Below are 24,940 nucleotides of genomic sequence, written 5' to 3' on the forward strand. Positions count from 1 at the left end.
GTGGCATCCACATGGCGCTCACCCCCGACTCCGCTGCCAGGGCAGCATGACTCCACAGCTATCGCATCCTTTCTAGAGCACAAAAAGGGGCTGCTGTTTGTGGCTTCTTTGTGCACCCTGGAAAGGCCAGATTGCGGCCGCAGTGCGGTTTCCACTGCTCTGATCCAGGGAAAATGGAGCCTCAGATCATAACAACCAAATTCTATCTTGATACTGAAATAAACTTTCTCTGTAACTGTAGGGGTACCTCAAAGATCAGTATTGAGTCATCCTCTCTTTATATATTCTTCCCCTTGGATTTCTTATTTCAGAAATGGGTTTCCAATATCACATCTATGCAGATGACACTCAGATCACCCAGAGCTTTGGTTCAATTGATGCTCCATGAGGGACTTCCTATCGAGTGTTTTTCTATAGATGACCACCCACCATCTACAGTTTAACATAGCTAAAAGAGAGACCCAGGTGTTTCAACCTGGCTGTCCATAGCTCCACTTTCAGGCCCTCCACTGTGATAATAGAGTTATACACCAGCCCCTGTCTCCTAGTCGGGCACTTAAGCCACTAACACACTGACCTCCACTATGATACAATGCATATCCATTGACAAATAGGATTGTGCAAGGAGAGTATGTATGTGACACCTCAGTCTAGCTTCTTGGCAAATATATTTTGTTTTTATGATCCTCACCAAAGTAATACATTTTTTGCTATGATGTATCATATATCATCTTTCCATGCCACCACCGCTATCATCAGCTGAGAAGGTAATGCTGTACATTGACGTTTTACTGCATGCAAACAGTCCATTTCAGCAGGCCAGTCATGACTCTTTCTCCTAACCCTAACCCTATTATCTTTTTTTTTATTTACAAGATAAAGCCCAAACATTGGTGAGCACTCTCTGGGTTTGGTCAGTCAACCAATTATGAATCCATCTAATAGTAACACTGTCTAACCCACAATTCACCAGCTTTCTTATAAGAGTATCATGGAGGACTTTGTCAGAAGCCTTACTGAAATCAAGATATACTACATCCACAGCACTTCCCTGATCTACCAAGCTTGAATAATTTTATAGTGACATTAGAGCACCGAACAAAACACTACTGGCCTGGAAACAGAAACCAAGGGGAGCGGGGGGGGGAGGAGGGATGACTCCAAATAGAAAAATTTGAAAAAGTGAGAATATAATAATGAACAACATTGTGAAAAACTGCTAAACCCAGGAGTAAGCCAATGTGGAGGGAATGGGAGCCATTCTCCCCAACACCACCACCAATAATATACTACATTGCTGCCCCTGATGTGATGCCATTTTCATTTCTGGGGACTGGCTAAAACACATCTGATTCTTGCAGTTTTTATGGGCTTTGAGTGCAGTGGGGTGAGGGAAGTCAAGATGCCATGTGTTTGTGGCAGACTGAACCATTTTTATACATTTTTCTACTGTTTTTTTCCTAGTTGCTTGGGGGGGAGAATTGGGTCCGCAGGGGGGCTTTGAAGCCACAAGACAACTGACACAATGTGCTGCAAGCCAAACTTTCTGTGCCCCTGAATTAAACTAATACAGACCTACTGTGCTAATCAGAGCCACCAGGGTCAAGGGACAGACAGAGAGAGGGCAGACTATAAAGAATGTAATTCTAATCAACAGACTGCTTAAATCTTCGTATGGTAATTCCTTAGCTTCCCAAAATTCAGTGAAAAACTATACAAAAGTGATACTTTTGGTTCTACAGTATGTAGAATGAGCGCGGGGGTCTGTTTTCTGGAACTCATCAGTTTCATATCCTATTACATTCAGCACAATACATTAAAAGTTGCACTTCAATTTAGTCTGTGAACAGGATAACCTGTTTCTATTACAGTTACCTTTTTTTCACTAAGTAGGTTTCAGTCACACATTTACCTGGAATTAAGTAGCATGAACTCCATGGAACTCCTTCTGAGTAAATGTATATAATATATATTTAGCTTTTTTGTTTTGGTAATTTGTATGTTCAGTATGTTTAATCTATGTAAAGCTATAACACTTAGGAAAGGGGGAACGCAGATGAATATTAATTTGTTTTTATTGCCTGAAATACTTTGTTACAACTTTAATGATTAATTAAGTACAGTCTGCTGCTGTTCTTTAAAAAATACATACTGATAACTAATCATTAAAAAAGCAGAATGCTTAAGAGGTCTGTGGTAGCAAATGAATATAACAGACACGGTTCTGTACATTCTGTACTTGAATCAGCCGCTAATCTCTTATTTGAATGCTTTCCAGAACTGCAAACAGCTTCAACTTTGAGAACAGTTTATGGTTTCATTAAATAATAAAAACAGGAAGAAGGGAGCAGTATTTTATAAAACTGAGAATTAATTTAAGGCTGAAACCAAATCCCTTTACATTCTGTTCCATACTATATTATGAACAAAGCATATGGTCAAACATTTCACTTTTAAAATCTGGCCTATAAGAGCAACATTTTAAAAAGAAAAATATATTTCTGTTAATGCTACCAGAGCAAAGGAGTTTTGAACATTTATTATTTGTTTAAATTATCTTCATGGCCAACACCATGAATCAAATGACATGTGGCAACTGTATGGGCCCCAAGGTAACCGCTTATTTCGCCACTGTTTATCATTTGTAGTGGATATGTGACAAGCCATTTAGCTGTCTTTCACAGTTGGATTTCTGCTGCTCTGGATCAGTCTTTTCAGTCTTGGTCTTTTGCCCAACATCTTTTTAAACTGGAATTCTAAGACATTGTTCTAAAATATAATGCTATAATTCTGATCTTTCAACTTCATGATACAATGTATCATGAGACAAAATAATTTTCACCAGTACAGATGAGACCTTGTTCTATCTACATCTGTTCTAATGAACCAGTTTGCCATATTACAACTATCTGAACTCTACCAGTATTTAGAACAGCTTTAAGATTTGTGTCAGTCAGGCACATTGGTTCTTTATAGCAGCAGACTAGGAGTTACTTTTTGTGCTGATAGCTATATAATTTTGAAAGACTGAGGTAAATCAGTTTATAGGACAGAAAAAATGACAAAAGAGGAGCATGAACGAGTTGTACCATTATCAAGACGAGACAGAGACTCTCATGGCTTATAACACTAAAGGTTCAATAATGGGAATTTAGCTGTAGTAGTAGCCCTCCCATGAACCAGGCAATCACTTTGGGAGTATTTTTTTTTTATTGTAATGGCCAGACTTTTGAAACCCTAATTTGAAAGGTTCACAGCTCCTTAAAAGCTAGTTTTTGGCAGATTTTAACTGGATTTTAAAAAATGCTTGTTGATGTTTTTATGTTATTTATTTCTCTATTCTGGTTCTTATGGTACATTTTCAGCCAGTAGCCCTAGAGTTAATCATAAATATTAGCTCTTGCTAACATTATACTGATTTCAGTGGGACTATTCTAGATGTAATTAAAACTGGGTCCAGAATGGGGTTTGGGTCCAGAATAAGCCTTTAAAGTTTAGTAGTCATATAACAATGTTTTGCCGAAATGGAAGCATGACAACTGCGATAAAGAATTCCTTTTATAACATTGTGTGAACATAAACTCCTACAATCAACATGAAAGCATAGATTTAAAATAGCATTAAAATTATTACAGTGAGACAGCATAGAATCAGCATGTTTTGTTTTAATGGTACAGTCCATGCAGTAGAAAATTAAGGTAATTTGTGGGAGAAACATTATACAAGTACTCTTTTCATGAGAAGAATGAAAGTGACAGTAGGAAGAAATATCATTAAACTTAGATTATATATAGGGACATTTTAGCAATTGATGCCAGCTATACTGTTAATACAGACCCTAGTCCAGATTTCGGTTGGGATTATGTTATTCTCATTAACTTGCTCTATTCATGTAAATCACATCTAAGTATCAGTAATTACAGCTGGATAAGAGTCGCCCTGTAATAATTCAGGAAAGAGTTTTCTTTACTGGTTTATATGAGAATGAACAAAAATGTTATTTATAAATTGAAGAACGTGCTTATTGGGAACTGATGAAGGAATTAGCAAAGAAATTATAGGAATCACATGAGATTCTACAGATAATTGCGTGTTTATTTTAACCATGATTGCATATCTTTGCAAAAATATATTATTAGTCTCCCTCTCCAAATTGCATTTCGTAGGCGGGATACAAACGGGCAGGGGAAGACGTCTTGGAGGTGTATTCTGCAGAATACGGAGCCTCCAGACTGCCCACCCCGGGGGCGTGGCTCAGGAGATGGGGCTTCCACATGGGGGGCAGTGAAGACGCCTCACCTGGGGCCGTTTCTGACCCGCAGTTTCCAAACCGCCGCCTCGGAGGACGCTGCAAAGAGAGAGGCAGCTTCCTCACAGGCGGCCAAAAACGGGGCTTTTTTTTTCCTTTGCCGGCTGGCGGATGCGCAGCTGCACAGCTGCAGCACTAAGCAGCGGCGGCAGAAAGCCTATGGGCACATTTAAAGTGCCCAAGCCCCTTTAAAACTTCCCCCCCCCCGCTCTGCCCAAGAACAATGGTGGTCTCCTGCCAGCTGGTGATCAGCTGGTGTTGGCATCCTTGTCCGCTTGCACTTTGCCAGTGTCACCAGCATCATGGATGCCTCCTCTCCTTTGGTCCCCGCGCTCTTGCTGAATCTGCAATGCACAGCCACAGCTGTCGCCGCTGCCACCGCTGTCCCCCTGCCATCCCCCATCACCTCCCTTGTACATATGTAAATATTTACAGTTTTAGCGGTTTTTATTGTTAGGTGAAAATGGCACAGGAATGTGTGTAGGGGCTCACTTTAAAGTCCAAACTTTCCAAGCAGCGCATGCGTACATGTTGCTCTAGGGTTAGGGTTAGGGTTAGGGTTAGGGTTACGAGTCTTAAAATGCGCTGCAGCTGTGCTGCAGCTTCCACACCTGCATGGCAGCTGACGCTGCAATTAAATCCTGACTGCAAACTGCGCATGTTCCAGGACCCCGACTCATTATGCGACGCAGCTGACTCGGAGCTTTTAAATGGGCAACTTAAATTAGCGGCGTAGCAATTCTGGCGTACCGGTGCAGCAGCTTACAGACGGAGCTGCGCAGCTGCGCATCAAACGGAAAAGAAGCGGAGAAAAGCAGCACCTTTTTAATGCCGCCTCTTCCCGCTTGGGGCGTGCGGGGGGCGTGTTCATGGCGGCATTCAGGTAAGGCCCGTCTGAAGGCTCTACCTTCATGACATCATGAATACACCCCTTTTTGCCCGTCTGTATCCTGCCTAAGATTTTTTTTATTTAATATTTATTTTTTGCTAAAATGATGAGAAAAACAAAACTAAAGTAACAGTGGGATTAACAATCTTTTTTTATAATCAAATAAGGACATGTTCTCTAAGCTTTAAAAAAGAGAATAATATATATTTTTAATATAGCAAACTGAAATAATACAGCAAAGTGAAATTCCTGTAGGCAAGTTCCATTTGATTTCCAAGACTGGAAGAGTTGAAAAAAGTGTAGAAGCCCACTGTGGAGCTGTACTTGCAGGACGATGGAATAATGAAGGAACAGCACTTGTTACAGGTAAGAGGGTTTTTTAAACATCTAAATAAGAAAATGTGATTACCAAACAATGTCTTCAAAAGTAGAATGGATTTATAATAATGGTAGCAAAGAACAGAAACCGAGAGTGTGCAGTTAATGAAAATAACTAATATGATTCAAAACAAACAAGATGCCTATAGTAGAATGTGAATGTGTTTGGAAGTGTAATCTAAGGGTTGATGCATCATGTAGAACCAAGGTTTTATGAGCCTACCTGTACTTGCACAGCTTTTGGGACAGAAATTTGAAGGATGTGTTCATATAGCCTTTCATATTATACAGTCAGCCCTTCTTATACACGGATTTTTTATACACGGATTCAAGCATACACGGTTTGAAAATGTTCCAAAAAAGTATAAATTTACCTTGATTTTCCATTTTTTCTAAGGGACACCATTTTGCTGTGTCATTATATTTAATGGGACTTGAGCATACACGGATTTTGTTATACACGGGGGATCTTGGAACCAAACTCCAGTATATAACAAGGGTCCACTGTACTGTTGCTCAGTAATGTGGCAGGCTGTAGCTGTGCTAATAGTTGTTTTCTATTTGTGTCTATGTCTGCTATGTACTATTGACAATCAACTAGAATGTTCCTGTGTATGTTTGTTTATTTATTTTTCCCTGAGGCAAACAAAACAACTGTAAAACAAACCAACATGGGAGCCTTTCTTCTACCAGTGTTAAGGGTCTAAATGCAGTTTTGTAAAATACCGTACATACAGAGATAACTTAGCAGATCATTGGGAGGGTATTATTTCTTCATTGGGAGTGGGGGTCCCTATTTAACTAAAGGGTATGGGCTCAGCATAATATTTCAGAGTAAATTGTACCCACAATAAGAACAGTTAAAGGAATAGTAAGAAAATAGTGCCCTGGTCAAAGTTTTGATCATTTCTTGTGCAGAAAAGAAAACACAAGAGATATGGTGATTACATTTAATTTGCATAAGTATTGGGTAGCCCTAAATAATGTTTGATGTCAGTATGAAGGAATTGCTGATAGCCATTGATCCATTAGAAATAATCCATATACCTTTGTCAGGCTAATACCTGTCTTATGAACAACAAAATACTTTATCTTGCTAGAAATTTTTACCTAATGTTTCTGCTTCCTTGTCCTTTACTTTCAAGTTATTTCTGACTTATGATGGTCCTAAAATGAACCTATTATAAATAAATATATTTGTCTGGTCCTATTGATGTTTATCACACTATACCCTTAAAGTGCCACAATTCCAGTTTGTCTTCTCTAGCTGCCTCCTGTTGCATTCTGGGATTGGCAGTTTTAAGGAGGGGTATTTAGAATTCTCAGGCAGAGAAGTTCTTAAAACTTAAAACTGTCAATCCCAGAATGCAACAGGAGGCAGCTAGAGCAGTCAAAGTGGAATTGTGGCACTTTAAGGGTATAGTGTGATAAGCATCTCTGTGTTGTATCTCTTTCTATTTGGATGCTCTTAGAACACGGGCAGGCAAAAAAAACCCCACATATCTGGATATATGAGTGATTTGTAATAAAGAGAATTTCTGTCTGACATTTACAGCAGAAGCAAAATGGTACCTACCTGCTTTGCCCTGAATTTTTTTGGTGTAGTGAAGAAAGCTTGGGGTAATTAAGAATGGATTTGCATTTAGAAGTTGTGGTATTCAGAATGAATTCCTGGGCTAGGAAGTGTAATTTTAAATGTACATCTTTACCACAAGTTGGTTGATCTTCAGGGTCCAAACAAAAACAAGTCTGAACTCAACCCATTACTTTAGAGAAAAAGAGAGCGCATAATAACTTCTTGTGTTGACCAGTCAGTTACGCTGATTATAACATTAGCACATTTAGAAACATGTTGGGCCCATAATTTAATTCCACTTCCCTGAAGGAACTACCTTCTAGGGAAGCAGTTTTTGTAAAATAGAAATTACATCTGGTCTCATTCTATTTTTCCAAGTTCTCAGGAACAAATAGAACCAAGTTCATTTTGTCACCTCCCACCTGAGAATGAGAAGCTAGTTACTACAGACTTCTTCCAGTTAATTGAAGCTGCTTCCAGCCATTGACATGCTCCACATTTAGTGCATTTTTTCAAGTATATTGTAGTAGCATAGGAATTCCAGATGAATGAGAAGATGTTCCTCTGATTCCTCAGAAAACATTGAGAAATATTTCCTGTCTGTTAGTTAAATCCATTTTTGGATGTAGAGTTAGTTCACTGCAGCAAGTGTTAAGAATGCAATTCTCTCACTTACAAGGAAATTTCTAAATGTTCTTTTGTTGTAGTTGGTGAAGATGGACAAATAAAAATATGGTCCAAGAGTGGAATGTTGAGATCAACTTTGGTACAACAAGGTAAATTTTATTTCCTTTTACTAACTTCAGTATATTTTTGACATCGGTTTTAATACCTTCTCAGATCAACTCCGTCCTTTTTGGTCTTGTTCTTCAGATTCCAGCATATGAAAATAAGTAGACAGTTAAACAGATGTTTCCAATGTTATTTATTTTCGGAATACCAAGGCTTAACAAACTCAGAACGTTGTTCCTTAAGAAGAGTAGCATGCAGCTGGTTGACAATTTGTCTATTCACCAAATCCCATAAATAAAATAGAAATATGTATAATTTAAGTAATGCATTTATGTCTTTTAATACAAGGATCAGACTTCTTCCTCAAAATCCATTACATTCTTGTGCCTAAGAAGATTTCGAATATATTTTTTTTATTAACCTGTGCTGCATGGTAAACAATTTTTGAAGTTCCTACCAAAGCAGGGTGTAGCCTAGCATGGTGACCTATTCAAGAAACTTCAGAAATACCTTTGTCCCAGTATGAGCCTGTAGGATCACGTAATTAAGTTTTTTGCATCCAGCCAATAGCATTGACTAGAACAGGGGTAGGCAGCCTGCAGCCTGCGGGCCGGATGCGGCCCGGCGAGGTCTTGGGACCGGCCCCAGCCCGATCCTGCCGCCGATTGCCGCCGGGGCCTTTGGCGTCTCACACAAGGGGCATGGTGGGGCAATTGTCTATAGAAGCCTCAGAAACATGCATTTATCTTAACATTTTTTAAAAAATCAAGAAATTTTTTCGCGTGTCCTCCATTTTTTATTTAAAAAGTGCCCTCCATTTGAAAATTTTGTCCTACGTTTGTCCTGGCTTATTTATTTATTTAATTTTTTAAAAATTATTTAATTATTTATTGTTTGGCTTTGGCCCCCCAGTTGTCTGAGGGACAGCAACCCGGCCCCCGGCTCAAAAGGGTTGCCTACCCCTGGACTAGAAGCATTGGGAGTAACTCTGAAACCTGCATTTGTATTAGACTTTTTAAAATAAGATTGAACACATTTCAGTTAGTGCTACCAGCACATTTTCCAGCTCATGATTTCCTAGTTTTAAGATTCTGAAATCCAGAAATCAAGAAATTGAAGATTGGAGTAACAGAAGGGCAGTCTGGGTTTCTAAGCAGTCATCCTCTTGCATTGTGGGGGAGGGACATGCTGTGTCTGGCTCCTCATCACACTTCAAAGGCAGGGCTTCTGATTTGTCAATCATCCTTCCCAACCTAAGAGGGAGAGCCAGTTCCATCTTTCCAGTTCTGTCCTACCTCGGTTCAAATCAGTACATGGCTTTTTGTGCAATTTTGCCTTGGGGACTGGTTTTGAGGAGAATTTTTTTGTTTTGTGGATCAGTAGACCTTGGGCCCATACAGACAGGCCAAATAAAGCTGCTTCGGGTCACTTTGGAGGTATGCTGTTTAAATGACACAAACATCGTAAGAGGCCAGAAGCCACGCCAAAGCCATGCTCCAGTCCTAAGGTCTAGAGCGCAGCTTTGGCACAGCTTCTGGCCTCTTAGTATGCATGCAACATTTAAACAGCATGCCTCCAAAGTGACCTGAAGCAGCTTTATTTTGGCTTGTCTGTATGAGCCCCTTGATTTGTATTGAGCTGTACCATCCTAATGGGGATAGTCAGTTGATTGTGTAGCAGGGAAAGTCCCATAGGGGTGCTAAGCAGGAACAGATTGATCCACCCTTACTGGGAATCATGATCCTGTTCCCGTTTGTAACACAGAGGCAACTGAAGAGCATAATGTTTGTTTGTGTCACGTACAGTTTCAGTCATTTGAGTAAGTCCATTGGATGCTCCTGCTACCCTCTCATCCCAGTTATCAATCATTATCAATGGTTAAAAGCTCCCCTGTGAGTTTTGTAACTGATTTTCCATGATAGCCAGGTAGGCTATTGGATTCAGGGTGTCAGGTGGAAGCAGCAGCAGGTCTGTTAACTACATAAGATTGGACGTCTGGCATTTTTTGTTCCATATATGGTAAAAATCTTTGTTGTAGAATTTTGAACATCACTTGATGCAGATGTGCACACTGCCCATTTAATAATATGGGGCTTGAGTGTCCCAAGTTTTTCCCCATCTGCAGGAGGTGAAGTGAATCTGAAACCTTATGGATGAGAAGGGTCCACAGTAGTTATCTTTGTCCCTGAACAACTGAGTAGTTGTATTCAAAGTTCTCATTATTTTTTTCTTTTACTTCTCATCTGTCTTTAACTGCTTGAAGAGCTACAACTCTCATACAGTGGGGGTTTTCTTTCTTTTTGGCTGGAGATACTGTGTTTCTGAATTCTTTCTTCACAATGTGAAGTCGAAGACTTTCATGGCCATCATCCATAGTGTATTGTGGATTTTTCAAACCATGTTCTAGAAGAGTTTTTTCCAGACATTTCGCCAGCTTCTATGGCTGGTGTCTTCAAAAAATGCTGGCATGGAGGAGAGCGGGTTATTATACATAATATTGGTTGAGGGTAAGTGATTTGCATGTTAATCTGTATTGTTCTGTTGTTGAATGGCAAGGCCTCAGGGCGTCTATTTAATTAATGATCCATTGTCGCTGGGAAACCCCCTTCACCCTGGGTGGTTTTCATTTGCATTTGCTGGGTCTTGATTTTGGTGTTTTTCAGGACTGGTAGCCCAACTTTGTTTACTATAAGGGTTTCTTCTTTCCTGTTGACGTTGTCCAGATGTTTATGGATTTCAGTGGCTTCCCTGTGCATTTTGACCTGATAGTTGTTGGCATGGTTCAGAATTTCAGTGTTTTAAAACAGCATTTTATGCCCAGGATAGTTTATAACATTTTCTGCTACTGCTTTTTTCTGGCTGACCCAGTCTGCAGTGTCTTTTGCGTACCTTGATTCATGTTTGAACACTGTGTTTGGTGGTCCCTATGTAGACTTGTCCGCAGCTGCATGGTATGCGGTAACATTTCTTCACAATGTTTGTGTCTTCAGAGTTGTTCTGGCTCCTAATTAATTAGGCTTAATAATACAAATGTGTTGTTTTTTTTACATTATATTTAAATTCTACAGGGATGTTCTTCAGATTATATTTTGCCTTATTGTAATTTGTGATATTAGTAATTCTGTGTCACAATCTGTTCGTGTTCTTGTTTTTGCAGAGAGGATGGAGCTTCACCATCTTCTGTTTCCAGTTATGTATAGTTGGCCCTTAATATCCACAGACTTGTCATCCACAGATTTGAGTATTCGTGGATGGCAAGTCCACAGCACCATTTTTTAAAAGGAGAGGTTGGCGGCAGCATTTGTACTTCTCAGGGAAGCGTTTGCTCATGGCTCAGCTCTCCACAGCTACTCTGCATCTCCGTGTTTTGTTCTTCCCAATTGCTTGTGAACAGTATATCACTGAAGCTGGATTGGGGAGCCTCTATGGGGGATCCTTGCTGCCTCTGTACCAAGGGGTAAATGTCACCGTGAAGGGCAACACCTTCTTTCTCATTTCCTTTGCATGCCACTGCTCTCACTTCCATGTGCCACCATTCGCTAACCACTCACCAAGCAGGTGAGTATCAGGGTCAGAGGGCTTGAAGAGGGAGGACAGGAAGTCCTTGGCTTTGGGGCTCTGGAGATGGGGCAGAGGCCCAGGCTGGGCATCAGTGCTGGGGGTCTTTGGTAGTGGCGAATGGGTGGATGGGCCCTGTGGCCTTGAAGGTAGCCCTGGTTGGGATCAGGATGAGGCTACACCATGGCCCTTTCCCCCTGCCTGTGCCGTGCACATGTGGGCCCTCCATTTATTTTCCCAGGGCCTGGGGTGGTGCTGGACCGTGATTCCCCCATCCATGTCTAGCTTGGGGGTCCTGAAGGAAGAAACGCCCCTTTCCCCACTGCCCTTTTATCTTGCCTGGGTGTCCCTAATGGCAGCGTGGCCACATGCACAAGCCACCATTAGGGACAATGGAATTTGAACATCTACAGATTTTGGTATCTGGGGATGGGTGGGTCCGGAACAGATTCCCTGCAAAGACTGAGGGCCCACTGTAGTTTATCTGATTTCTCTGTTGGCCATCAGGTAATGCCCATATACAGTTGTCTCTCTGATTGCCTGAAGAATGAGTTTGTGATGAACAAACTGTTGACTTCACAAAGTTCAATCAGTGGCACTCATGCTTAATTTGTTGATCCTTAGCCAAATTCTCCTATGGTCTTTGGCTCTGCTTTGTTTCCTCCTTTTGTGTTCCAGTCGCCTATTATTACCATATTCTTATTTGATGTGTGACCGGTTGCCTCTTTGATTCCAGTACAAAATCATTCAGTTTCTTTCGCTTCTGCCTGTGTAGTTGGAGCATAGAGAGTTAGCATGATATAGTATTTTGAACATTAGACTACAACTCTGGAGACCAAGGTTCGAATCGCATCTCAGCCATGGAAAACCACTGGGTGACCTAGGTTACATCACATGTTCTCAGCCTCAGAGAATGGCAAAGACAAACCCTATCTGAACAAATCTTACCAAGAAAACCGCATGATATGGTTGCCATACGTTGGAAGCAACTTGAAGGCACACAACAACAAGTTGAAGCACCAACTTGGATTATGGTTATGTTGATGGTTTTTTGCTGAAATTTTAGTGATATTACAGTGGTCCCATCTTTTATGCAGGGGATCCGTTCCGCCCCCCCCCCCTGCATAGAAGAAATGCCACGTATGCTTGACCCCCTTAGAAGTAATAGGGCTCATGCTCGTGGTGCTGTAGCGGTGTGTGCATGTTTAGCGTATGCTGAAAGCAGCGTATAATGCACCCGCGTATGACGCGGGTGCACTGTATTTGTTCAGACTTTGCATTATATCCCTTGATAACTTATGCTACATCTTTCCTCAGTATTAATGCCACCCCATTTCTCCTTAGATTTCCACTTCTGAGTAAAACTCCTGACTCAAAAGGTTCCACCCCCTGTTCACATTAGCTCAGCAATGTTTATACATTCCATTTCTAGTTTCTCACATTCTATGTCCCTATAGCATGTGTTGTGCAATTTCAGACTTCCCTTTCGCTTCTTAGCACATGAGCAGCTAAACATCCTTTGTCCTTTGGGTCCACTGGCATGATTAGCCACAGTACTACTTGTAGTTGTCCTCTGCTCTTTCCCAGTAATTCACTGAGTGCCTTCTGGCATGGGAATCCTCTCTTCTGACACTATTCTCTTGTTTCATTTTGGATTGTCTCATCATAGGTTTTCATGGGAAAAGACATTAAAAAGGGGTTTATGATGCCTTCTTCTGCACAGTACTAATAGGTGTTTGTTGTGGTGCTATGGCTGTTGTTTCTGAGAGATCCTTCACCAGTGTTTCTCACTCACACCTGGAATACTGTGTTCATTTTTCAGCACCACAATTCAAAAGGGATATTGACAAGCTGGGACATGTCCAGAGGAGGGCAACCAAAATGGTGAAAGGCTTGGATACCATGCCCTATGAGGAACAGCTTAAAAAGCTAGATGTGTTTAGCTCAAAATACGTGATGCAAGCTTTGAATCTTGCCCAGCAGACAAGTTTTAATTTTCATCTTTTTTTGTCTGCTGTTAAATCATTACACCTGTTGTCTTTCATTGCTTTTCTATCAGTCATACGTTAATAGAAGAATATCAGAAGACAGTTTATTTTATTTTAGGAGACAGAAAACAGCTTATAAATGCTTTGGGATGGGGGAAATAGTTTTGAATCTATGACTTAGTGTTAAGTACAGATTGTATTTGTATACCAGCATGAACTTTGATTCTTGCAGTGAATGTAGTCTGATGAAGTTCTGTCTTGGGTAACTGACATACTGCCACCTGGAACCCTAATGCTAACTCAGTAAACTCCTCTGCTTGGACCTCTTGGCCTGCTAGTTATTTCTTTTAAATTCACATAAGCTGTGAGTAAGCAGAGTACAGTATATGTTGTAATCTAATATTCCATTAAAGGCTTGGCCTTGACTTATCTGAACATTCCAGTTCAGATAGAATGTTCCAACAGTTCTTCCAGTATTTGTGTATCCTTTTCAGGGACGTAGCTAGGATTTTAGGAAGGTGGGGGGGTCTAGACTAAGTGCCACCATTATAATGTGGCTTGGGTGTGGCGGCGCAGCAGCACACACCATTCATTTCTCTAATGGAAGGGGGGGGTCCGGACCCCTTGGCTACGTCCCTGTCCTTTTGAGAGTTTCCATTGGAAGGGAATTTATTCATAGCAAAATAGCTGCCAAGAATGCTTCTCTGAGCATCTTTGCATTCTCTGTTTACCAGACACAATTATTAAGATGTTTTCATGGTCAAGGAGTACAATAGGAAGCATTCTTTCAGGTGTCATGCTATGTCATCATCCGTCACATCATCCGTCATTGTACCTTTCATTTATTGTAGCATCTTTTCTTCTACTGCTGTCTCTTTCTCAGTATGTCCAGTAAATCTTAACTTCATTTTTATTTTAATTCTACTGAAATACAGTAAACTTAGTTGTTGTGGTAGTGGTGGTGGTGGTGGTGTGCCTTCAAGTTGTTTCTGACTTCTGGTGACCGTAAGACAAACCTATCACTGTGTTTTCTGAGGCTGACCAGTGTGTGAGAGTGTGTGACTTGCCCGAAGTCACCCAGGCTACATCCACATTGCAGAAATAATCCAGTTTGACATCATGGCTCAATGCTGTAGTTCAGGGCTATGGAATTCTAGGAACTATAGTTTTGCAAGACTTTTACCCTTCTCTGTCAGAGAGTTCTGGTGCCACAACAAACTACAGTTCCCAGAATTCCATAGCATTGAGCTGTGCTAGTTCAAGTGGTGTCAAACTGGATTATTTCTGCACTGCAGATGCAGCCACAGTGGATTTCCATGGCTGAGAAGAGATTCGAACCTGGGTCTCCAAAGTTGTAGTCCAACGCGCAAACCACTGCACCACACTGGGTCATATTATATACTAACTTCTGGCTATCCCCCAAGAGCATGTTCCTTTGATGCAATATGTTATGATCTTTTCATACTTATATTTGCTCTTATCTTTACTGTCTTTGTGGACCAAGTTGTTTCATCATGTTATGACATATTGTAATCTGTGTTTTCTGGCAACCAAACAAACCCAGCTTTTTATTGAGCAGGCAGTTAATGCAAGCAATTTAAACCTGGAAACATGATGCAAAGTTTTAGCATTTGTTTTAGATATAGAAGTCTCTGTAATTATTAAAGCAGCATGCACTTTATAGCTTTAAATTCTCACACTAGTAGTGCCTTGAGGACCGTTGTTATTTTAGATGTTGCTATTGGCAAAATGTGAAAGAAAAACAGAATTTAACTGATACTTTTAGCATATAGTACGTATAGTTCTAATGTTTTAATCCCATAATATAGCTTTTAGTGTCATACAGGAAAAGAAAAAGGGCTAGTAAAATAAATTTCTGGAGGACAAGTTTGTTATGAGTAATGTTTAGCTAGACCTTAATGTTTAGCATTTAGTAGTACTAAATCTATTTCTTTTTAAATACCACTAGAAATATATGTAACTAATGCCTGCGGACTTGTCACTCTCAACTTCGCAGATAGTTTTCTGTAAGTGACAACAGCTTTCCCCTTCTGCTGCTATTTCTATCAGTTCTTAACAGTGTTCATAATTTTCTTGTTAAACATATAGATCAGCTGTAGTGTTACACAATATTAGATAATACTCTAACTGTTAATAGGATATCTGACAAATGTATTACAGCTTCTTTCTTCTCTGTCTCTCTTGATTGCTTTCCACAGGAACACCAATATATTCTGTAGCATGGGGCCCAGATTCTGAAAAGATTCTATATACCACAGGGAAGCAGCTTATTATTAAACCACTACAGCCAAATGCTAAAGTTCTGCAGGTAAAAAAATAATAACATAGCTGTCATACTGTCGAGGGATATTTATATAACAAACAAACCTGAATGTAGTACCCTGTCATACTTCTGTTGAAGAACATGCAGAGAAAGTTCCATGTTGGCAGGACCATTACCCATCATATCAGTGGTGGGGACTGACCAATGAGTGTTGATAAAGATAAGTACATTGTTATGTATATTGTTATGCAGATCTTAATGAATGGGTCAGAGCATAAGCATACTAGAATAATTGGATCAAGACTATTATTCTTGGGTATCCTGTTTTATGTAATGCCATGCTCCTAATTGCATTTCTTAAAATTCAAAGGAACTATATGCAGTTAAACATAATAATAAAATACAATAAAATAAATATTTATATTTCCTGCCTCTCCCTGCGGATCGAGGCGGGATTACATCCTCATAAAATACATACAAATACAATCAATAAAAACACTAAGTAAACATCTGTCTTATGTGGGGGTGGGAGGCTAGGGGGCCACATAAGCCCCCAGGAGACCTTGGAAAGCCACACTTCTCACTGCACCTTACTACCAAAAACTGGAAAAAAAAGTTTCCAAATGCCCCCAACACCCTGAAGGCATTTTTCACCATGTGTTTTTATGCCCAGGAGAAGCCTTTAAAAAACAAACAAACAATAAGTAAGCCAGAATATACTTCTGATTTATTTCCAGTTTTTTAAAGGCCTCCTGTGGGCTTAAAATGCCAAAGGAGGGGCAAAAGTGGTAGAAATGCACCCGCAAACTCTCTAAAAGGGATTTTGACTTCTGGGGAAACCTGGGGCCCACAAATAACACCCTCGGGACCCACTTGTGGCCCCTGGTCTTATGAGAAGTGTATAATTTTGCATTGGCACACTCTCTGTTTAGCTATAGTCAAGCACTTCATGGAATGAAGCTTAACTGCAATAACTGAAAAAATTAGAAACTGTTGTTGAGGGTAATACACTCATACTCATATTTAAGGAGGCTCGGAAAATGGGGGGCGGGGTGGGATGGACAGGTTGGTTTGCAATCCAGCATGGAAGCATTTGTGGATATGGAGTACAGTCTTGTAGCACACTCCCATTTGCTGAATTTTACACTGTGAATGTTACATTGTCCGTTAGTGAAGTGTCTTAGCAGGAGTGGCACCTAGAAGTGTAGGTATGCTGAAGTATGAAAAATGAAATGAATTGATTAGCCTGTGTAGAAGGATATGAACAATCATGCTGCATTGGTATATTTATTTCATTTAATTAATTGAAATTGATGAAAGTATACTAGAATGTACAACTGAGTATTTATAAATGAATTGTGCAACCTAACTTGGAGATTGCGCTCCTTTTCAAAATGCAGACATCTGAGAGACGTTCATTGATTTAAACTTTTATAAAAAATACAGTCAGCTCTCAGTATGCACAGAGGATCCGTTCCGGACACCCTCCCAGATACTAAAATCCGCAGATGCTCACGTTGTCCTCAGTGGCAATGTATGCCCACGGCTGAGCCACCATTAGGGACAGCACCCATTGTCCCGTGGTGGCATATGCACACAGCCAGGGCGTCATTGGGGACAACAGAGCTTAAAGCAGCATGGCTGCATGCATATGCTGTCATGGGACAGTGGGGGCCGTGCCTAATGGCGACGCGGCTGCCTTCATGCGCTGCCATTGGGGATAACGTGGGCTTGCCGAGGGCTGACTGTAATTTGTCAAATATGCTGCTGTGGAGAAACACAGGCAGTATAGAATGTTTGGGGTAGCCAATAGGAATCAGGCTGGAAAAAGGTGGGGGCTGCACTCAGGAGTGAATATAAAAAAGGATGAGTATCCAGTGATATTGGGAACTGTGTTCAAATCCTGAGGAGCAGATGTAAAAGAGAGCTGAGCTGAGCGTTGTGTATTGAGAGGGTGTCAAGTAACTTGTGTGGTTAACAGCTAAGGAAGCTGGATGTAGGTTCTGTGTGAATTAAGTCAGTGAAGAAACATAACTAAAGTCAGTAAGGGAAAGTAGTAAATGTATAACATCTGAAGTACTTGTATACTGTAACCACAAGCTTGAGAACCATCCACCAAGAAAGAGACATGATTAAGTTCTGAATGTAAATAAAGTTGTTTAATTCATAAAGTTCAACAAAGAGTGGCCTGAAGTAATTTTACAGATAAATAACAAACATGCTACCAAGTATATTAAAACTCTACCAAAAGTAATAAGAACAATTAATCATGAAGACATATAAGTTAGTGGCAGTGGGTAGAAAGCTGTCACATATAATTGGTGCAAGCATTTGGGTTTTTAAAGACCCATTGTGCTGGCATCTCAGAGAGATCAAGTGGAGTGGGGTCTCCACAGAAGTGATTTTGTAAAAGATATGATGTGCAACTAATATTGGTAAGTCTACTGTTTTTCTAAAGCAAAGGTGATCATACTGACTGTTTAAAAAATCCAGAATTCATATTTAATAAAGATCTTTATTAGAACAACCTAAGATCACAAAATAATGCACAAGTATTTGAGTTTTCCAAAAATCTCTCAGGCCACATAATAAAACAAAAAGAGGGTAGGGAGGAGAAAAGTCTGATGATTAAGCCACAGAATTTGTGTTTGTTTTAGTGCAAAAATGTATTTTAATCTTATTATTGCTTCCTTCCTTTCCCAGTGGAAAGCCCATGATGGAATTATTCTAAAAGTTGACTGGAATTCTGTTAATGATCTTGTTCTATCAGCTGGTGAAGACTGTAAATACAAGGTGTGTATATTTCAACTAAGTCTGCTTATATGTTATTAGCTAACCAACCTAAGTCCCTACAACCAAAAACCCCCAAGATATGTAGCTAAAACAAAACAAACCGAAGGGTTCTAACAAAAAATGTGAATAGCCAGGATAAATTGTATCCCACTTCCAATTACAAAAAGGCAGTTGTATAAAGAAATAAGAGAATAACTAAACCCTGGAGCAGAAAAGCCAGTATCATTTCTAAAAGGGTATAAATACCCCACTGAAAAGTATGCAAATGCAAAGAGTGAATATATAATGAAAATTAAAATTCCAAAATTCAAGGCCAGAGTAACTGAACCCTGGAAGAAAAAAGCCAGTAAAATATCTAATATCTAAAGTTTGGCTATTCACATTTTTTGTTAGAACCCTTCAGTTTGTTTTGTTTTAGCAATATGTTATTAGCTGCCAGAAATAAATATGCAGTTAATTAAATATGCTAATTAGGGAGTACATTGACCTCAAAATGTCTTTTATTCATCATATAACCCCAAGCTTGATTGATGAGTAAATACTTTTGAAAGTAAAAGTCCTGATTTTGCACAGTCTGTAGTGAAAAATAGTAGGGTGTTTACATCTATACCAGTGGTTCCCAATCTTCCTAATGCCACGACCCTTTAATATAGTTCCTCATGTTGTGACCCAAACCCATGAAATTATTTTCATTGCTACTTCATAACTATAATTAAATAGGTGTTTTCCAATTTTAGTATATGCCGAAGCGAGCACAAATAGGTGTTTTCCAATGGTCTTAACCGACCCTCATGAAAGGGTCATTCGACCCCCAAAGGGGTTCCGACCCACAGGTTGAGAACCACTGATCTATATAAACAAGGTGGGAAATTCTTTATAATTTTATCTGGGTATGTTAAATGAGTTCTCTTACATTTGCTCCCCTTGTCTTCAGCACTGTAATGCTGTGCAGGTGCAGTACTTGTTGCAAGGCAACTCAGGCCTCAAACAGAGGGGGGAAAGGAGCAGCCAGAGGCCACTTCCACCTCATTCATCATGGGACCAAATGGGCTGCCAGTAAAGAATGGACTTTATATACTCCTTTTGCAGCTAGTTTTTTCCAACTGGGCATGCTTTCCATGTGGCTTCTGGCTTCTCTGGGGTCATGTAACGTCTAAACGCCACCCCCTTAGAACGGCCAAGAGCCGCACTTTACTGCCAGTCTGTTTTGGGGCTTAGCTAAACAAGAGAGGTGACTATTATTTGAAAAGCATGATTGACCCTCTTTTTGCAGTTCTAATGACTAGTACTGCAGTTTAAGTAGAATAATTCCTTCCTGTTCTTTCTGTGTTACAGTATTCACTAAACCAAGGCGGTCAACATTCTCACTGTATTTTTCTGTGGCTCCAAAGGGTCCCTTGAGTGTCTTTGCCACCAGAATATAGTAGTGCAGTGACAAAAAAACAGTGGTGTCACTTTAGTTCCACCATTTCTTGCTTTAAACAAGGTTTGCAGGTAGACCAGTGCCTCTGGAAGTTTCATGGGGGGTTTATTGCATAAGACAAATAAAGCACACTAGCAGCAGGATAACAGCACCTTCAGTTGGGGTCTCCCATATGATGTTATCACTTTTCTATTGCAGTACTACATGAGAGCATTTTAATATGGATTTTATTTTATTAACCCCAAAAATCAAGTTTGCCCTCCTTTCCTGCATCTGCCACACTATTGTTTTTTGTCCAATACTTCATTTGCACGGTTACGATTTTTTTCAGGAGTGGTCAATGGGTGTGTATTTTTGAGGAAGCGATCTAGCCCCTTTCCAGAGTCTAAAAGAGGAGGGAGAGGAGGACTGTGTGAGTGGAGTGGAAAGAAAGAAATGGTTCTATTTGTCCAAAAGCATGTGTCTGCATGGGAGGTGGGAGGAGTGAGTTGGAAAGGGCTGTAGAAGAGACGTGTTGGTTTGCAAAGGCAAATGAGTAGGCAAGGCTGGGCTCTGCTCTTGGTACTACCTGCCCATGATTTGCAGGAGGAAGAGGAGTCACGAATGACTTTGATGACTGCAGCAGCCAGGGACTTCCAACATTTACCTCCTTGGGTGTGCCACTTCTGCCTATTGCAGTGTCCCCCTCAGATTTCTCTGGCAAGCCCCTTTTCCTCTCCCAATTGCTTTCTTGTAAAATTACTTTCCATATGGCTCCAATTTAGCATAGCATAGCAATAGCATTTACATTTCTATACTGCTTATCAGTGAACTGAGCACTCTCTTAAGCGGTTTACAACCTGTAAGCCAATTGCCCCCAACAAGTTGGGTACTCATTTTAACAACCTCTGAAAGGATGGAAGGCTGAATCAACCTTGCAGCCTTGAGATCGAATTTGTGGCTGCAGTATCTGTATTTAACCACTGCACCACCAGGGCTCCTTGCCTCCTCATGTGCAGCCGGTGTGCAAATTTGCCTCCTTGTGTGCAATGATGTGCAAAGTTCAGGGATTCTATCTCTCTCACACAAACACACATACAAAAGGGGAGCAGGGATGGAAGGATACAGTTTTGTGAAGGGGTGTGGGTTGTGTGTAGAGTACCATGTGGTTTTCTTCCACAATACTATGGATGCAAAATGTGAGAAGGAAGGAGGGGAGGTGGCCCCCAACTGGCTTTTTACTGGTGCTGTACTGAGATGGGAGGCCACTCACTTGGGCTCCCCCCCTCCACACTCCATCCCAGACAGAAAAGAAACAGTACAAAGGTGTGGGGACAATGTCCTGGAGAAGGGTTAATTGGAGTGCTATGTGCAATAAAATTTGGCTGTAATGGGTGCTGTAATAGTGGAATAGTTCCAAAGATGTGCAAAGTAAGAGAGCAATCCCGTTTTAATAGCATTTTTCCCAAGAACACAATTGGAGTGGAAAAGGGGCCTCATGCAGTAAGGGCCATGGAGTATATAAATCTACATGTAAACAAGATGCACACCTTATTTAAAGTAAGCATATTGTGATTTCAAAGTAGCAATCTTGCTTTTTGTTGCCATGGGCACAATGTAGAGCAACAGTAATATGATGCAGTTGTTTGGGTGTTGGGGGGTGGAGTGACCCCCCCTTCAACCCACAGAAATTGTCCAAATCTACATTGAGCCATTTCACTGAGTAGCGCACAGGTCCTGGACTAAATATTGGAAGATTTAATTAAACTATGTTAGGCTAATGTATAACATATATCATGCATTTTGTAATTCTGAATAATAATAATAATTATAATAATTTGTTTTTTTTTTTATATACTGCTATTCCAAAGATCATATGATAGGTTGTGGTCAGAAAACATATAGAATGCCTTTAAAACAAATGATGGTAATTAAATTTTTAAAAATAGGTGTGGGATAGCTATGGCCGTCTGCTGTATAGCTCTCAATCACATGAGTATCCTATCACATCTGTTGCTTGGTCTCTGGATGGAGAGTTATTTGCAGTGGGATCCTTTCATACTTTACGACTGTGTGACAAAACAGGGGTAAGTAACTGAAAACATTCAGTAACACACTTTATTAGTAACACTGTAAATACATCAGACTATAAGGTAGTAGAATGATACCAACTTTTCTGGTCTGTCTAATTGTTATCCAAATGAGTATTTGTTTTGTATTAGTTTTCAGGAAATAATAGTTGCATGTATTAAAACTCTCATCTTAAAGAAACTGGATCAAACTATGTGTGTACATTTTTTTCTGCAATGTAAAGTAGAATAGTAAACATTTGCAATCATTTTATCTCTGTATTTTATATTTCAAGAGTTGTCTTGAAAGTCAAGTTTTAATTGAAAGGCTGTTCAGTATTCATTTTTTGCTACTGTCTGATGCAATGAACATACAGATGCACACCATTTAGCTTTTTTTTCATTAGTTTTATGTTCAGATTACCGTATATACTTGTGTACAAATCGACTTCATGTATAAGTTGAGAGAAAATTTTAGGACCAAAACCATGGATTTTGATATGACCCATGGCCACGGATAAATTGTGGGTAAAACTTAGGGGCATGTAACAAAGGATATAAAGGGAAACACACAATTTCCCTCCTTCCTCCTCCCAACCACCTAACAGCACTTCCCTGGTGCTGGAGAAGAGGTTTTTAACACCGGATTGGGAAGGGAAGGAACAGGAAGGGAATGAGGTGTTTGTTTGGTAGGGAGAGAAGGTTAACCCTGGATTGAAAAGGCAAGGAATTGGAGGGAAATAGGTTGGGGGGGGGGGGGAGAGATCCAGAGGATGAGGTTGGGGAAAGAAGATTTTAACATCAAATCTCTCTCTCTCTCTCTCTCTCTCTCTCTCTCTTTCCTGCCTAGCAGCTCTTTCAAAAATCACTGCAGAGGCACACAGGGTGGTGTTTCATTCAGGACCTTTCTAAGTAGTATTACTGTATTGACCCGTATATAAGTCGATCCAGGATTTTAGGGTCAAATTTTGGGCATAAATTTTTCTACTTACAATTGAGTATATACAGTAACTTGATTCCTTTTGATGTCAGGTTCTGTATTTTTGTCATTGTATTTTATTTTCAGATTTCCACTGAAGAGCTTTGGAAAATGTTGATAGTTGTTGCAAATTCTAAGACTGTATCTCATGCAGCAATATTTGCTATAGTAGTTTGTAGTTCTTAAAGTTGGTGTATCACTCTGCTGTGACTTTTGAATATGCTTGGAATAGTGACAGAAGATAACTCTTTCCAAGCAAATCAAGGGCGGGATACATACCGCCATATAGTACGTCTTCTATACGTACTAGGGTTAGGAAGGGGCGGTGCTTCCGCACCCCCCTAACCCTAGTACGTATAGAATACGTACAAGATGGCGGCGCCCCTTCCACATGGGCGCCGCCATCTTTGCGTATCGGACGCTGAGCGTCCGTACGCGTCGCGCCGCTTGTGACGTAGCGAGCGCGCCCCTGGCGCCTCGCTATGTCGCAAACGCGACGAAAAAAGAAGCTCCATTTTGGAGCTTCTTTTTCGGTCCGCGCGGGAGTCGGGCCGTGTGAAGGCTCCGGCTCCCCCGCGGACCTACTGGCGGCGGCGGCAGAGCGCCGCAAAGTGGCGGTATGTACCCCGCCTAAGAGACCTATCCTGGGGGCTGAGGAGAATCCACAAATGTAACATGCCTGTCCATGACTCCATCTATTCTGAAAACATGTGCTAGTATAGGTAACTCATGGTGTGGTCAGGCTGCAGTCCTCAGTCATGTTCTAGAGGCTGATATGAAGTTATTTGGGTTGATGCGTCTTCACAGGACAAGGCTGGCATTGTACCAGTTACTCATTAGCCCTGATACATGATCTGGTATTGCACCTCTGCCCTGTCTGGCTTGAGTACCCTTCCCTATGGACTTTGAATAGCATCAGTGTGAGGTACACTTGGACACATGTGCTCCTTGCCTCTCCATAAAAATGCTGAATTAGGGTTTAGTATTTTAATGTACGTGTGTATATTATGTGTGCTTCGCTCGTCTTGTTTTTAATATGCTTTGCAAGCATTGTTATACTCCTTCCTCCTGCCACTTGCATCTCTAGAAAGATGTGCTAAAGTTGACATTTAAATGAAAGAGTCAAACAACAACAAAAGGCCTGCACATTCTTATTCTTAAATAAGCCTCACATATATAGAAAATTAGAAACAGGCACTAAATGCAGATAATAGGAAGTTCAGAAAACATTATTCAGCATTTTCCTCTGAATCTGAAAATCTGTTCTCAATTGTAACTTCAAGGTCTGTTCATCATTAATTTATTTTTATTTCTAAAATTATTTTTAGTCAACTAAGAAAGTTAGGGGGATTTAGTTTTATGTCTTAAACCTTCAACATGTTTTTACACACACACACACACACACACACACACACACACACAAATCTCAGACTAGAAAAACCAATAAATGGATTGTTTCTAATTCAGGTTGATTGTAGCTCTCAGGAAAAAGAATGGTGTTTTAAAACTTTTAAATCATAACCTTTAAAGACAAGAACCTTTGCTTTTCAGATAATAAGCTGGACTTTTGTGCCAGAATAATTGATTTTCCAAAGCCAGTGTTTGCATCTGAGGCACTGAGTATCACTGGGCTTCCTGTCATACTGATTTAAATCTGTTGTTGTTTATTCTATTTGATAATAGTTTCGTATACTTAGAAGGAGTGACAGATTGTGTTACTAAGATTACTGCCGTGAAAAGCTGTGGAAAACTAACTCAGGCCCGTTACAAACGGGCACAAAGTACGTCCCCAGGATGTATTAGGGTTAGGAAAGGGGCATCACTTCCTGATGCCCCTAACCCTAGCACAGACTGGGTCCATACAAAATGGCAGCGTCCATTCCACACGGGGGCCGCCATTGCTACGTCACGACCGTCCTGCCTCCAAGCGAGGCAGCAAGGAAATGACGTACTTGCACTGTGCAAGAGCGCCTGGGGCGCTCT

The 24,940-nt window shown here is 40.5% G+C and overlaps 1 protein-coding gene across 7 annotated transcripts in view; it reads left to right on the forward strand.

Moving 5' to 3' along the window:
- LOC149318065 (intraflagellar transport protein 80 homolog) overlaps positions 1-24,940 on the forward strand; it is a 122,937-nt gene that overhangs the window by 24,001 nt on the left and 73,996 nt on the right. For 6 of the 7 annotated variants that reach the window (XR_016279970.1, XM_089508946.1, XM_089508949.1 and 3 more), the window contains 5 exons: positions 5,454-5,564; positions 7,860-7,928; positions 15,650-15,759; positions 18,418-18,507; positions 21,859-21,996. Coding sequence is in view for 6 of the 7 variants with exons in the window: in XM_089508946.1 (XP_089365072.1) it covers positions 5,454-5,564; positions 7,860-7,928; positions 15,650-15,759; positions 18,418-18,507; positions 21,859-21,996 (518 nt within the window). In the remaining variant the exon portion in view is untranslated. Of the gene's footprint in view, positions 1-5,453; positions 5,565-7,859; positions 7,929-10,166; positions 10,392-15,649; positions 15,760-18,417; positions 18,508-21,858; positions 21,997-24,940 lie in introns of those variants that run through there. The other variant, XM_089508947.1, reaches the window with a different exon arrangement.

This window comes from Sceloporus occidentalis, unplaced genomic scaffold, assembly GCF_023333645.1.
Source record: "Sceloporus occidentalis isolate IW3139 unplaced genomic scaffold, rSceOcc1.0.p SCAF_2, whole genome shotgun sequence".
Lineage (NCBI taxonomy): Eukaryota > Metazoa > Chordata > Lepidosauria > Squamata > Phrynosomatidae > Sceloporus > Sceloporus occidentalis.